This window comes from Polyodon spathula, chromosome 8 (genome assembly GCF_017654505.1).
Source record: "Polyodon spathula isolate WHYD16114869_AA chromosome 8, ASM1765450v1, whole genome shotgun sequence".
NCBI lineage: Eukaryota > Metazoa > Chordata > Actinopteri > Acipenseriformes > Polyodontidae > Polyodon > Polyodon spathula.
The window spans coordinates 38,127,328-38,142,577 of record NC_054541.1 but is presented as its reverse complement, the minus strand read 5'-3'; the positions used below and the strand labels follow the sequence as shown (position 1 = coordinate 38,142,577).

The window sequence follows — 15,250 nt, the reverse complement described above, 5'->3', positions numbered from 1 at the left end:
TGCAGAAACTGGCGAACATCTCAAGGCTGACACTTGCACAGTACTTTTGTGCATTAATCTTGCAAATGTACCAGTCTTAGTCAAAATTAGTTTTCTAAATTTAGCTCAAGTCATTTATCTTAGATTCCAAAGCATAGCAATTCCAGTACTTTCTGGATTTTTAAATTATTATTATTATTATTTTCTAATTTTTTTATTGCACTTGTATTTTCTAAATGTGTTTCTTTTGTTATATATTTACTTGAATATCTGTTTCCTAGTTGTTTTGTTCACAGTGTAATTAAACTTCTGCCTGTTGCCTGGTTCTGTGGTTTGAAAAATATTATAAATCTGTCACTGGGCAATCAGAAGGAATAAACAATGATCCTTTCTACAGAATAGTTCTAAGAAAACAAAACTAAAATATAGTAAATAGGTTATGTCTGAAATCTTGTGTTTTATCACAAAGAATGGCCTTTTATGACTTCACTTGACACTGTTCATTATTCATCATTCATGACATAAAAATGATGGAACTCACGATTCTGTACAGTAATCTACATATGCAGTATTTTACATACAAGTCCTGGTGTATTTATATTGATGCACTGGGTTATTTAGTGAAATGATAAAATATAAATATATACTAAAGACTGCTTCAGTACTTCAGTAATGAATAATGTATACTTCCAACAAATGATTACAGAGCACGTTCATCCATACCTGACAGAGATCTTTCTTGTATCCTTATTGGTTAGTTGTGAGCTCCGTATGCAATTGTGTGCTTCAAGCAGTACAGTAAAAGTATGTGTGACAATGACTTTAGTTCTTAAAAGCACAGTTCTATGAGAATAAATTGCACATACATAAAACTTACTGTTTTGTTTCAAAATAACTTTGTGTACTGTAAATCTATAAAGTTTACTTCAACTTTTTTTTTTTTTAGCTATAGTTAACTACTGTAAATATACATATGCAAAAGCATCTAAACAGGGACAGGTTTCTTAAAAATTAGAAATGAATGTACATTTTTGGATAAGGGCAACATTTCAGCAATTGCATCCTTATTCTCCCTTACTTATAGCCTGCTGAAGCCTCAAAATCCCAATCCCATCCTATCACAGGTGAAATACAGGTAAGAGTTGTCTATTGAATTATGTCATTTTTAGTTTTCAGGCTGTACTGTCCGTTTTTGCAGTACACTGCACTGCATATATTTGCTCTTTTTTAGGACTGTGAATTTAGTGTTTATGAAATGTTAAGTACAGTGGAGCTGGCTGCAGTCATATGGTGCCAGTAGAGCTTCCTATGAGCATAGTCTTATACCCTCTCACTCAAAGATTTTCAAAGTGGAAATTGAGTAATTTCTGTATTTTCTTGAAAATGTTGTGTTAAAACATATGCAACACATCTTCAGTATATCAAACTTTGTTTTTCTTCAGTTACAAGTAAATTATGACAAACACCTTGGCAATCTTATTGTCCATGTTCTACAAGCAAGAAACCTTGCCCCAAGGGACAACAATGGCTATTCTGACCCTTTCGTTAAAGTTTATCTTCTACCAGGGAGAGGGTAAGTTTACTCACAGAAGGATACTTTGGACCTTTTTTTCTCACATTACTTTTGATTATCTTTTCATAGCCAAAGAGCCCAAAACATGTTAAATTCATTCAACCACCTAGTAGCCACATTGGTTGTAAGCGGAGGAGCTGTGGATTCAGTCACAGTCATTACATGTCAATATCAGCAACTGGTTAAATATTGTTTAATTGCTGGCTGTCTTTTATGCAACTTTCCCTGTCTCCTAGGAAACAAACCCCTTTGGCATCACTAAAAATGACATCTCTAAAACTAATTACAAATTTTACAAAATTAAAGTTCCCCCAAAGAGACGTGTGCAGAGTATCAATGTACTGAGAGCAATGTGCAAGAATGCATTGAGCTGCCTCTTATATGTTGTGTATTGATAATTTATTAATTGAACTGCTTCGGCTAAAATTAATTCTGCCGTGCATTGTACTATTCTGCATGGTAAAAAATCCTCAACAGCCAACCAGCGTGCAGCGTCCAAACAATCCTTTTTATAAATAAATATTATAGCTATAGATTCGTCTGTGCTGGTACCTCATGGATGCATTTTAACTTCACAGATTATTAATTCACATAAATCAATTTCTGCTGTAATTATCAATTAAAAAAAAAAAAAAAAAAACAATCCCCCTCAGTAAATTCATGTAAATGAAAAGTAAACTAGAACCGTTCTTTAAAACTTCAATTTTAAAATAACTTTGCTCACAAAAACAGGCCCACCCATCACATTGAAACAAAGAAAGGTAAGTCTACGATTAGTTTTAGTATTATAGTGATTTTTTTACATGCTTATTTTTCAGTGACCTATACTGTTTATTATGTGATCCGCGAGATAAAAAAAAAAAAAAAAAAAAAAAAAAATCAGATGGTCCACAAACAAAAAAGTTTGAGACCCACTGCTCTAGACTAATGGTGATGATTTGCCTTTTTATGCTGTGCAAAGGAGCTGATATGCACAATAGATCTGTGCTGATAGATATTACATTTGTCAGCACAGTTCATTTAGGATTTATCGTATATTTACAATCACATCTGGCTTTTTCTCTCTTACTTTTTTTCTTGGCTTTCTTCCCTCTGCTTCTATTACATTTTGATAACTTTTCTTATATCTGCTGCAATCCTTTGGATCTATGTAGCCAAGTCATGGTTGTCCAGAATGCAAGGTATGGTAGTGTGCTGTGTTTTCTTTTTTTGTTTGCTTGCCATTCTGCAGTGTGGATCTTCCTCCTGGTATTGGTGGAGTAGTTGATATACTAAAAGAGTAACCCATTTCTCTCCAAACCACATCACATAAACTAATATCTGTTTCTGCTGAAAAACGTACAAACAGAAACCCATAAAAATAACTGTCTGCACTATAGGTAATAATTATACATGTGCTGACATGTGTGAATGTCTTTGGTATGCCATTAAACATTATCATCAAAAAATTATATACAAAAATATTGTTAAATGTTTTAAGAACATCTAAACATAAGTGTAATGCTGTTCTCTGTATATCAAATTAAGACCTGAATATGATCTGACATGGTCTGTGGAATCTAATATTCTGTATTTTCTTATCTGCATTTATTTCTATTTGAACATGTAGATGACTGGTTTATAAGAGAGAAATGATACATTTACAATCTTAGATTAGAGATCATTAATTAAAAATGTAGTTTTAGTGGAACTTTCTCTCAGAATACAGAGTACAATACAAAGCCAGTTAAGTAACTGTTCTGTTTTTCTATGGGCATTGTTTGAAAAAACATGTCTCACATTCAGATAAACTACTATGAGAGCCAAGGAATAAGAAAATGAACAGGAAAATAGTTATCTAATGTGAAATTATCAAAATAAGTCTTTGCAATACATTGTTTTTCTGTTAGAATGCTCAACTGAATTACTGTTTTATTGGGTTTGCTATATATTTGCAGTGCATTAATCCATGATTACACTACTCTGCAACTAATATTGGAATGGTATTGGGGCACAGTCATTTCAATAGTTTCAATACTACATGTGTCCAAATACTTGTGTAATGTACAGCTACGGCTAAAAGCTTTGCAGAATTTTAGGATTGAGACATAATAAATTTTTTTTTAAAAAAAACTAAAAAAAACCTTTATGAACAGAATTTAGATCTTTTATTTAACATGATGTAAATTACACAAGGATATCGCAAAAGTCTACCGGAAGCCATAATAGTAGTGCAGTATTTAATGTTAGATTTCACATTATTCAATTTGTCAGTTTTTGGTTAAGTCTATGGAAAACTATAAAGTGTTATGTTACTCAATGTGTCAGCATAACTTTATTCAGTATGTTTTGTTCGACTTTACAAAGAAAAATGAGTTAATTCCATATAAAGGATAATGCAAAACTTTTGGCCAGAGCTGTAGATACCGTACATTAGTAGTTCTAATAATCTTTTAGCTAACAAATGCATTGTGTTACATCATTATACACTTAGTTGGTTGCTTTAATTTCACTTCAAGTTATTATATACTGTCTATATATTATAATGTAGTGTCGAGAACAAGAGAAGGACCAAGTATGTGCAGAAAAGCCTCAACCCTGAATGGAATCAAACTGTCATTTATAAAAACATACATATGGAGCAGGTAACTTTTTGTGTGCTTTCTGTCTTGGGTTGTTTTAACAGTGTTGCTTCATTCTTATAAGAAGAGATTTAGAAATTGTGGTTGCAGTTGTAGAAACACTAATATCAAGTATACCGTAATGCACAGAAAACTTAATTTTACTATAATTTCAGGTTCGGAATGTGCTCTCATCTTTTGGAACTGTCGTTTAAATAAATAAACACATGTTAGTTATCTTTCAGGAAAAAAAATGACATTTTAGAGAGAAAGGGTCCCATTATCTTCATCATTTAGGTCTGTGATTCCTTAACAGCATAAAGGTCTAATTGAGTTTGCACAATTCTAAAATCCATTTTGTTGGATCAATGTTGTTAGAGACAGCTGTCGCATTAAGCCTGTCAAGAAGAGATGAGAAGGGAAGATAGCAGATGGTTCTTATTGTAGATATGTGACAACAAGGTGAAAGCAGGAATCTGTAATGATTTATTTTTTAATTTATTAAACTACAGCTGAAAAAGAAGACCCTGGAAGTGACTGTCTGGGACTATGACAGATTCTCTTCCAATGACTTTCTTGGGGAGGTAAGTTGTATTTGTCTATTACCCTGCTTTATGTACAGGTGCAGTCCACTTATAATGGGTCCTGTTAGAATGGAGTTCCATTTACAACATATTGAGGAGACATGTCCCTGCCAAACAGCATGGGTTTTAATGGGGGATTTGGTTAAAACGGATTACTTTATAACTTATATGCCATTTAATATGTGTAGTTTTCCTGTTCCACAGGCAGATGTTAAGCGTTTCATACGTAAAGTTTTCTTGTTCTGCAGGCAGGTCTTTTGCATTTAATACTTACAGTTTAATACGTACAGTACTGTTTAATACGTACAGTTTTCCAGTTCCACAGGTAGATATTTTGCCCAAATAAGTTACATCTGGGACAGCAAATGACAGTCAGGCGACATTTGTGACATCAGGCAAGAAAAACAGTTGCTGTTTACTTTTATTGTTTTATGTTTTTGTTGGCACACATATATAACGTATATAATTTAAATTACATTTAGTGAAAATATAAATTTGTAAAATTCCTTCAATTGTGTCGTAAGAAGGCTTATGTATGATAGTTAGACTTGTAAACAAAAGGTTTACATGTTTAATCTATTAAACAGATATTTAAACTGCAGCCTTTCTATAGATACAGCAGCTGCTAGTCAGAACCCATTTCAATCTGTTGCCACATTCTGCACCAGCTGAAGCAGACTGTGCTGAGTTAATGCCAGTACTGAATTATAGTGAAGCCAAGACGAAACAGATAACTGTGTCAACGTTAAGAACTTAGTAAGGCTTCACAGGTGTTAAAATGCTATTTTTGTTTACATGCTTAGATGTGATATCTAGAGGCAAAGCTGAATCTATCAAGACACCTGTGTCTTTGACAGATGTTCCAAGATGGTATTGTCAAACATAAAAGAAAAAAGACCTCAACTTTTCATACTAATCGTCTTCTTTTAATCAGCTCTTCTTGGCTGAGCCAAAAAAATTGAATTGCAGTGTTCTTCTTTTTTACTATCTTGCTTTCAGTCCTCTAGCTGGTACTCCTATGATGTTCCAATAGAATTCATTATGAATCTGTGGGAATTATGCTGTATAACTAGAAAATGTACTAGAAAAAAACAGGTGGGATGCATCCTTTATTGCATACAATTGGTTTGTTCTGTTTTGTTTTCATGAATTAATCATTCTATTTCCCCTTTTATTATGGACCCAGGTTCTCATTGATTTGTCCAACACCTCCCACCTCGACAATACTCATAGGTGGTACCCTCTAAAGGAACAAAGTGAGAGCATCGATCATGGAAGATTGCATTCCGGACAGAGCAGCCAGCAGTCACCAAAGCCATCTGTGAGCAAAAGCAGAAGTCATGGAATTTTCCCAGATCCATCCAAGGGTAAGGGATATTGTGTCAATAATAAATTCACTTTCACACAGATATTTACATTAGGGTGTTGTTTTCTGGAATATTGCTCCACAATTGTTCTGGAAAGAAAAACAAAAGCCAATATAAAAAATATTTCCACAAAACACATTTGCTAAAACATGGATCACAAGTCATTAAACGATTATGTAAACAATGACATGGTTTTAAATTGTTGTACATGGAATATATAAACGTCATGTCGTTTTTTGGTGTGTGTGCTGGTGGTGGTATGTCAAAGAAAGATGCTTGTTATAAACAAGTTACAGAGTGAGGAAAAGAAAAGAACAGCTTGACTTAAAAGGATACTTTCTTTATATGATCTATAGCTACACTGTACTAGTATTATCTGTTTAATATCCTTTCACACCTGCAAAAGAAATAGCCTTTGAAAAGACCGCTCAAAACTGAATGCGGGAAACAATATTAGTGCTGCCCTGAGCATTAAGCCTGTGGAACACTGGTATTACACATCTAGCCGTTGTGTTATTCTTGTAGACATGCAGGTGCCCACCATTGAGAAATCTCACAGCAGCCCTGGCAGCTCCAAGTCCTCCTCAGAAGGACATTTACGCTCTCATGGACCACCCCGCAGTCAAAGCAAAACCAGTGTCACTCAGACCCACCTTGAAGATGCAGGGGCTGCCATTGCAGCGGCCGAAGCAGCCGTCCAGCAGCTCCATCTTCAACCAAGTAAACGACACAAATAACTTCCTCAGCATGGCAGCTTAACTCTCATCCGTTGCTACCTTTGTTCTTTGTTTTCTTTTTCCCTTTTTCCTTCATTCTGCCTTTTTTTAATTAATTTTAAACACGGTCTGCTCACAGACTTCTTTGTGTAGTTAAAATACTCCACTGAGTCCACCTTGTATGAAATGTTATTCTTTATTTAAGAAAAGGAGAGTGAAACTGGCTGTTTGAACAATACAACTGTAACTTCAGTTTAACCGAAATGTTTTTTTTTTTTTTTTTATCTCTTAATTAACCCATTAAAAAAGTGAATGAAATGGAAGCACTTTGAAAGAGTAGATCCACTTAAACCTCTAGAAAGTAAAAAAAAAAATCTTTCCTGTAATTTGAGATTCAGTACTACGCAACATACACACAGTTTAGATTTTTTTAAATGTCTGTGATTTAAGACACATTGTATTTATTAATGGTGAAAAGCACAACTGTATTTTGTTTATCCCTGAGTATCATATAACCTGGCATATCAACCTGTATGACAAGATGATGTTTCTTCTGCCAAAGATAGTTTGTAATAAAAAATATTTGAGATGTACAGTACTACCTACGCAGGTCATACACTTACAAAATTTAAGTGAATTGCAGTTTGGAATTGAAAATAAACAAAACAGAAAGTAGTGTACATCTTGTTATATTGTATTTTGAACAGCCATGGTAGAGACAGAAATATATAATAAGAGTAGGTTTACCGTACTTTATAGTCAAATTGACCAAGCTACATATTTACATTGAATTCATGCGTATTTAACAAAGCAAATGGAAAAAATAAAAAGACTTGGATTTCTTTTCTCTCCAATGCTGGCACCTGATTTCTCCCTGACAATGTAATGCTTGGCCTTGTGTTTCTAAACAACCAACTCTTGCCTGTGCCTCACTGTTCCCTAGTTTAGAAACCAAGCCTGCTATTGCATTAAAATACAATATAAAATAATGTCATACTATTTAGGAAGTACACAATATAAACATACTGAAGTATAGCCCCCACACGAAGAGACGGAGCTCCCTAGTATCTCCTCCACAAACACACCATGCTTGGACGCACGTAGCTCTTAAATCAGAAAGTAATGTACAGTGTATATATATGTCTGAAACAGCCAGTTTTGAAAAACTCGACCCTTTTAATGCCATGCATGTGATGTCTTTTTGTTGATGTCTGAAACACTACTGACCTAAATACAGACAAAATACAGAAACACTCTTGTTTGCATGAGTAACACCGAAGCTGGTTCCATATGAGGATACATACTCTGGGTTTCCATTTCACCCATACTTACCGCAGCAGTTCATAAAAGCAGTCTGGCAAGTCATGCCAAGAAGCAGCACAGACACAGCATAGCGGGAGTCCTTCCAATTCAAAGAACTCAATCTGACAATCTGCCTTCACCAGCCAATGAGAGCAAAGACACAAGTCAGCTTGCCATCAGGAAAGTGATGTCTGAAGGACTGCCCAAGTCTGAAGGAGGTGAGAATATGCACATTGAATCTCATTGAAAGAATTAAAAATACAATCAATATACAGGTACACTCCACGTATAATGGACTCCAATGGGACAATGAAAAGCAATACTATAGCGACCTGGGTGCGGGCACTGCACCCTGAAGAGACATTTTATGTTGTTTGTTTTTGATTGTTCGGGCAGGGACCATGCCGGGGAGGATTAGGTTAGGAAAGCAGGGAAGTGGAGGGATTGTGGGGGGGTATAAGAATGGGAGCGAGGTCAGTATGAGGGTGAGTTGTGAGAGACCTTAAGAGACAAAGTGAAAGTGAGTGACAATCTGCGAAAAGCTGCAAGAACGAAACCTGTGGGAGTCTGTGAGAGAGAGCCGGTAAAGGCTGTGAGCATGACACAGTAGGAGTGACTGAACTAGCACAGGTAGCAGAGGCGTGGAGTGAAGGATTGCAAAGCCAGAGATTAGGGGGGTTGTTGTTTTGGCGTGGTCTTGTCTTAGCTCATAGAGACCGAGTGTAGAGAATCCCTGAGTCTGTCCATTTATTCTGTTAACAACAAAACAAGAGGGACCCCATGTCGCCACAATACTTTATAAACGAAGTACGTAGCAAACACAATTCGAAATGCTATATGTAACTACGAACAGAAGTGCCTAAATATAAACAATACAAGAAAGCTTAACTGCCAAACAACAGGAGTTTATTATTTGTATAAAACTCATCCTTGTGGGCCGTACAATGTAATAAGTACTACCATTTTATGAATTTATATTTTCACTAAATGTAATAAAAATTGTATATGTTATACATGTTTAAATTGTACAATGGATATGCCAACAAAAACATAGAAGAATAAAAGTAAACAGTAACTGTTTTTCCTGCCTTGTGCAAAGTATCTACCCGTAGAACAGGAAAACTGTACGTATTAAACAGTACTGTATGTATTAAACAGTATATACATTATAAACTAGTCCTTTTTAACCAGAGTAATTCCCTATAAAACTCATGCTGTTTAGCAAGGACATGCCTCTGAAATATGTTGTAAACCATTCTAACAGGATCCGTTATAAGTGGAGTGCACCTGTAATGTGTTTCCTAAATAATTCATAGATAATGTGCGCTATTATTTGCTTAGAATATATCATCGCACAGTTTACTAATACCATAATTTACAAATGTTCTTTTACTGACTACATTAGTGTTATTGTTTGTCTTTGTGTATTAATTTACGCATACATATTAAAGAATATGTTTTGTTTCCATGTGTTTCCATTCAGCCTTATTTTCATACAGCATAACAAGTTAACTCACAACTTTCATTTTCTGGTTATCAGTTAAATATTCTGACAGCATATTGGAAACTGCTTATACAGTTGAAGCCTTACTAGAAGCTCCACCCTAAATGAAATATTACCAGTTAAAAGGTTACTTAGCAAGCCGTACATTTCATATCACAGTACATAATTCTTTACTAACATTGTAACAGTGCTACAAAGTGAAATTAGCTTAACTTAGTCCGATTAATTTTTTAATCATTTTTATTTTACTATTTTTGGTCAGCTATCACCAATTATGAAGACCATCTAACCCTCTATAAATAGATAGACAGTAGAACTTGGAATGTATGGAAATGAGATTACCCAATACGTTTAAAAATGTTTTTGGTTAAGTACCTTTCATCAATAGGTGCTAAAATTAACATACGTTAATAATTTAAACATCTCAGGAAACTGTTTCCATCACCTCCCTGTGGCAATTATTTGCCATCTTAAGTCATTTAGGGGTATATATACTAAGATGGGCCAGTCGCAGCACAAACATAACGCAATTTGCTTTTTTGTTGCGACACTTAGCAAAGTTTACATTTTGTCGTATGTACTAAGAAAATATGTTAATGAAAAGAGCCGCAATATGCTCATTTTAATATTTGTTGTGTCTTCTTAGCAAGATCTCGAGCATTGCGAGAGTCGTGCGACATTGTTCAAATAAATAGCAGGAGCTGAGTTGTGGTTTACTAGAGCAGAAGGTGCCTGAAGGAAGAAGTCTATACATGCAAGGGTTCATGAATCAAAACAACGTTGTTTTTGTTACAATCGCACACACATTACAATTGCACACAGATACATTTGTAGTGCTCAATGTATTTTAAATGTATAAATCATTGCACTGAAATAACACTAATGTGTTTTGGTTACGCTACACATTACATTATGAACAAAAATATAAATATGTGCAGTATGCCTATACAGTGTACAGTACTGTAATAAAATCTAATTAACCACTTTCTTTTTACTTCAGCCTGTAGGCTACCAGTATAGTAACACAAAATAAATCATGCTACTCCAGTGTACACATTGGTGTACAATGCAAATAAAAGATTATCTTAAATTGAAGCTAAATGCTTTTAGTGTATTTATTTATTTATTTATTTATTTATTGACTTATCAGCCTAGACAATTAACACAAAATAGATCATGACAAGTTATGACACTTACAGGAGGCTAGTCAATTCACGTTAATACGAATTTAAAAGAACCAGCAACAAATTTTGCATTATACCACTAATTCATATTATTATTTGTAGGCTATAAGCCAGTGTATGCTGTTTTTATTTAAGTTAGTCAGTGTTGCTGTGCTAAATTGTGCACAATTACAAACTATCAGCACATTTAAGGATAGGTGTGTTTCCTATTCCTATACAGATGTTCATAACAACAAACGAAAGTTTACAAACGAGGGGAAAACATTTGACCCATCTTGCTCATTTGGTTGTTATCAGCTTATTGATCCCAGAATCTTAAAGGATCACAGGGTGTCAGCTTCAACAAAATTACTGGGGAGTTGGTTTCAGACTCCCACAATTCTCTGTAAAAAAGTGCCTCCTATTTTCTGTTCTGAATGTCCCTATATCTAATCTCCCTTTGTGACCCCCAGGTCCTTGTTTCTTTTTTCGGGTCGAAAAAGACCCTTGGGTCGACATTGTCAATACCTTTTAGAATTCTGAATGCTTGACTTAGATAGTCTTCTTTGTTCAAGACTGAATATATTCAGTGCTTTTAGCCTGTCTGCATATGACATGCCTTTTAAACCCAGACTGATTCTGGTCTCTCTTCTCTGCACTCTTTTTAGAGCAGCAATATCTTTTTTGTAGCGAGAATTCTAGATAAGGGCTTACCAATGCATTGTAAAGTTTTAACATTACTTCCCTTGATTTAAATTCAACATTTTCCCACAGTGTCTAGATAAAGACTTTTCTGAGTTAACATAAACTCCTAGATCTTTTTCATAGATTCCTCCTTCAATTTAAATATTTCCCATATGGTTTTTATAATACACATTGTTATTTCCTGCAGGCAGTACCTTACACTTTGCACTACTAAATGTCATTTGCCATGTGTCTGCCCAGTTCTGAATGTTGTCAAGATCATTTTGAATGACCTTTGCTGCTGCAACGGTATTTGCCACTCCTCCTATTTTTGTGTAGTCTACAGATTTAACAAGTTTGCTTACTATACCAGAATCTGAGTCATTAGTGTAGATTAGGCATAGCAGAGGACCTAAAACAGATCCCTGTGGTACTCCACTGGTTACCTCGATTCATTTTGAGGTTTATCCTCTAATCAGTACTTTCTGTTTTCTACGTGTTAACCACTCCCTAATCTGTTTGCGTGCATTTCCTTAAAACCCTACTGAGTTCGGTTTGATCGATGTTGCATCCTCAAACAAATCAAGCAGGTTAGTTAGACATGATCTCCCTTTCATAAAACTATGGTGACTGTCTCTTAGGATACTGTTACCATATAGGTAATTTACCATTTTTGATCTTATTATAGTTTCCATAAGTTTATATATCATAGAGGTCGGACTTATTGTTCTGTAGTTACCTGGTTTGATTTTGTCTCCCTTTTTGTATTACGTTTGCAATTCTCCAGTCTGTCGGTACAACCCTTGCCTCAAGAGACTGTTGCATGATCTTAGCGGTTTGTAAATAACTTCTCTAATTTCTTTTAGTACTATTGAGATGATTTTCCCATGGGGATTTGTTTATTTTAAGAGCTCCTAGTCCCTTTAACACTTCTGCCTCTGTTATGCTAAAGTTATTTAAAACTGGATAGGAACAGGTCGACATGTGGGGCATGTTGTCAGTGTCCTGGAGGGGTTAGTGGCACATGTGTGCAGTCTATTGCTCCCAACACGTTGGGGAAACCAGAAATGTCATAGAAATTTGTTTTCAAGGTTTGTAAGCACACCCTGCATTTAGGGAAAAATAGATGTTGGCTGTTTCACAGAAATGCATTGAGCACAACTGGCAATGCACAAGAAAAAACGGAATGAGAAATGCCAGCAACAATTGTACTGTTTATAACATGCTACAAGTTTTCAACAAATTGATGCAACTGTAAGTGTTGTAACTGCCTGCAGCTTTTGAGAACCCTCATTTGCACTCTCTCCGCCCCCTTTTTGCAAATTTATGCAGGAATACCCATAAGTATATCTACACTTGAACCGCAAACAGAAACTGCTGCTGCAAAGCATTCCCTAAAAAGTTGTAAATAGCATTGAGCTTATTTGATACATTTCACCCAAGACTTCCGACTCATTTGCACTGGTTTTCGACTATTGTACCTACCCCTCAAAATTATATTGAAGCATTCTGAACTGTTCTGTTTTACTGATTATGGACGTGAGTGTAACTGTGTGCTTGAGTGAGTATGGGTTGTACGCAGGAGGTAACGTGCTCAAAGACATGCTTGTATGTCTATGTAAGCATCTCTGATTATATGTGCATTCTGTAGTTAGTGATGATGCCTCATTAGACAAGCACTGTTTTTCATCTGCTAAAAAACATAATAACTGATTGATTGGTACAGCATTGAATTTCTTGGCAAATGTAAAACAGATTTCCCTTTGACTAGTTTGCATAATACGCATATTAGTAGCAACAAGCAGGCTAATTGCTTTTTCACCTAAAACAGATCTTTGCTCGTCCAGAATATATTTTGTATTATTGTTGTCACGTTACTTTAGATTTATTTTTACAGCAGATTTTTTTATTTTATGTATTTATTTATTTTTAACTACAGACCTCTGGGCCCACAGATCAAGCTCTTTAAATGAGGTTGAATGAGGGTAGGGTTTGTGTCAGTGCCAGTGCAAATACTGACAACATTCAGCACATTAAATATCGAAAGTGTGGAACGTAAAATATCCCCTGATGTCGACTGGATTGAAAGCAAATAATATTTCTACCAACCTGTAATTCAGCTGTGCACCAGAATTTCATTTTTCAATGACAAAAAGATTGAAAAGCCATAGATTGAAATCCCTTACTTTAAAATTCTGTTCACTCTTTGTACAGCAAGGTCCAACCACAGAGCCACTGACTCCTCTGTCTCGACTGCCTCATCCATCAGCAGCTTTGGCAGTGGATACAGTGTAGACAGTGAAGGCAGCGCCACGGCAGGGGAAAACAACATCTTTCCTGCTCCACGAATGTAAGTATTGTTGTTTATTTCGTCCTTGCATTGTTAAGTTCACTTGGGCTAACCAAAAATGTTAACTGCTCTAGCATTCAATATTGTAGTACTGTAGATTAGAAGCAATGGGTTCCCCAGTCCCACCTTGTAAAAGTTCTATCACTGAGAAGGCCGGGTGAGTATTGCGATCATGAGCTTGCCTAATAATTGGACACTACAATTTTTGGGGGGGGGGGGGTTGGAGAATTAAGGCAAAAGTAAATCTACTGAGTTTGTTCTTTATCAGTCTAAATGAGTAGGGATTTGAAACCAGAATGCCATGGCTCACAGTGCTCAACTATGCACCTACTGTAGGTCACACTTTATATGAAGTTGCATGACAATGTTTGCAACTTTACAAGCACACCAAGATATCTGCTGGGATATTACCACCTGACAGGCTTGTGGTAAGACACACACATTTACTCAAGACATGCTTGAATAATATGTATTTTAAAAGAGAGAAAAAATGAAGTTAATTTTCTGTTAGTAAGAAAAAAAAGGTAGCAGCATCTAAATTAATTAGTTACAACTGCTCTTTAGAAGCAGATTGACACTTATAAATAAACAAAGTGTTGCCAGTGGGTTTAAATGCTGTGCATCCTGTTAAATATGGCAGTGCTCATACAAACAAAACTGGTGATTATTATTATTAACTCAACAATACAAACAAGCTATTGCTTTGGCAGACATCCTGCTTGGCAAACACATTTAAAAACAGAAAATGTCACCTGTTTTTAAGATGGGAAAGATACTTTTGTCCTTACATTTTTCGTAGTCCTTATATCCTTATATTAAACAGTTAAAGAATGGCAAATATAAAATACAGCATACCTGTTGTTAACAAAGTACTCAGATGCATAGCTAAACTGTCTATACAGTTTGTTGATCTTTAAATCTCACATTAAAAATACTTCTATTAATTATACTGATAACATTTTGCAGGAAACTATAACTCACAACAAAAGCAACTGCTTGGGCCACAACTGCTTTAAAAATGCCCTTACTAGCTTTATGTGTCACACATCCCCTCTCTTTAAATTGAGTGCATATCTTATGTCGGTCATTATCGTCTACTGTTCATTTTATACTCAAATCAATGTTCTGCAGTATTGAAAGCTAAGCGTGCAGGAGGCTGAATGGAATCACTGGAATCAGCATAATTAGATTCCAGACGATGAAAAGCCTGAATCACAGCACATACTAGTTCTTGAGTAGTCTGTTACTACACTGTTGATTTTTGAAAACCGCCTCCACTCCACCCCCATGAAGCAGACTTTTAAGAAGTGTCTCCAGGCTTCAAAATATGTCCATATTTCTCCCACATGTATCTACTGTAACACATTTTCAATTTATAAATTGACTTATATTAAAAAAAGTGAATTGTGAATTGATGGTCAGCATAAT

General features: G+C 35.3%; 1 protein-coding gene across 1 annotated transcript in view; it reads left to right on the top strand.

Moving 5' to 3' along the window:
* The window catches only part of LOC121319910 (protein piccolo-like), a 111,421-nt gene that overhangs the window by 84,010 nt on the left and 12,161 nt on the right, over nucleotides 1-15,250 (top strand). The window contains exons 15-23 of the mRNA XM_041257867.1: nucleotides 1,064-1,114; nucleotides 1,422-1,552; nucleotides 2,707-2,733; nucleotides 4,083-4,176; nucleotides 4,665-4,736; nucleotides 5,923-6,103; nucleotides 6,629-6,823; nucleotides 8,157-8,339; nucleotides 13,687-13,822. Coding sequence (XP_041113801.1) covers nucleotides 1,064-1,114; nucleotides 1,422-1,552; nucleotides 2,707-2,733; nucleotides 4,083-4,176; nucleotides 4,665-4,736; nucleotides 5,923-6,103; nucleotides 6,629-6,823; nucleotides 8,157-8,339; nucleotides 13,687-13,822 — 1,070 coding nt within the window. The remainder of the gene's footprint in view (nucleotides 1-1,063; nucleotides 1,115-1,421; nucleotides 1,553-2,706; nucleotides 2,734-4,082; nucleotides 4,177-4,664; nucleotides 4,737-5,922; nucleotides 6,104-6,628; nucleotides 6,824-8,156; nucleotides 8,340-13,686; nucleotides 13,823-15,250) is intronic.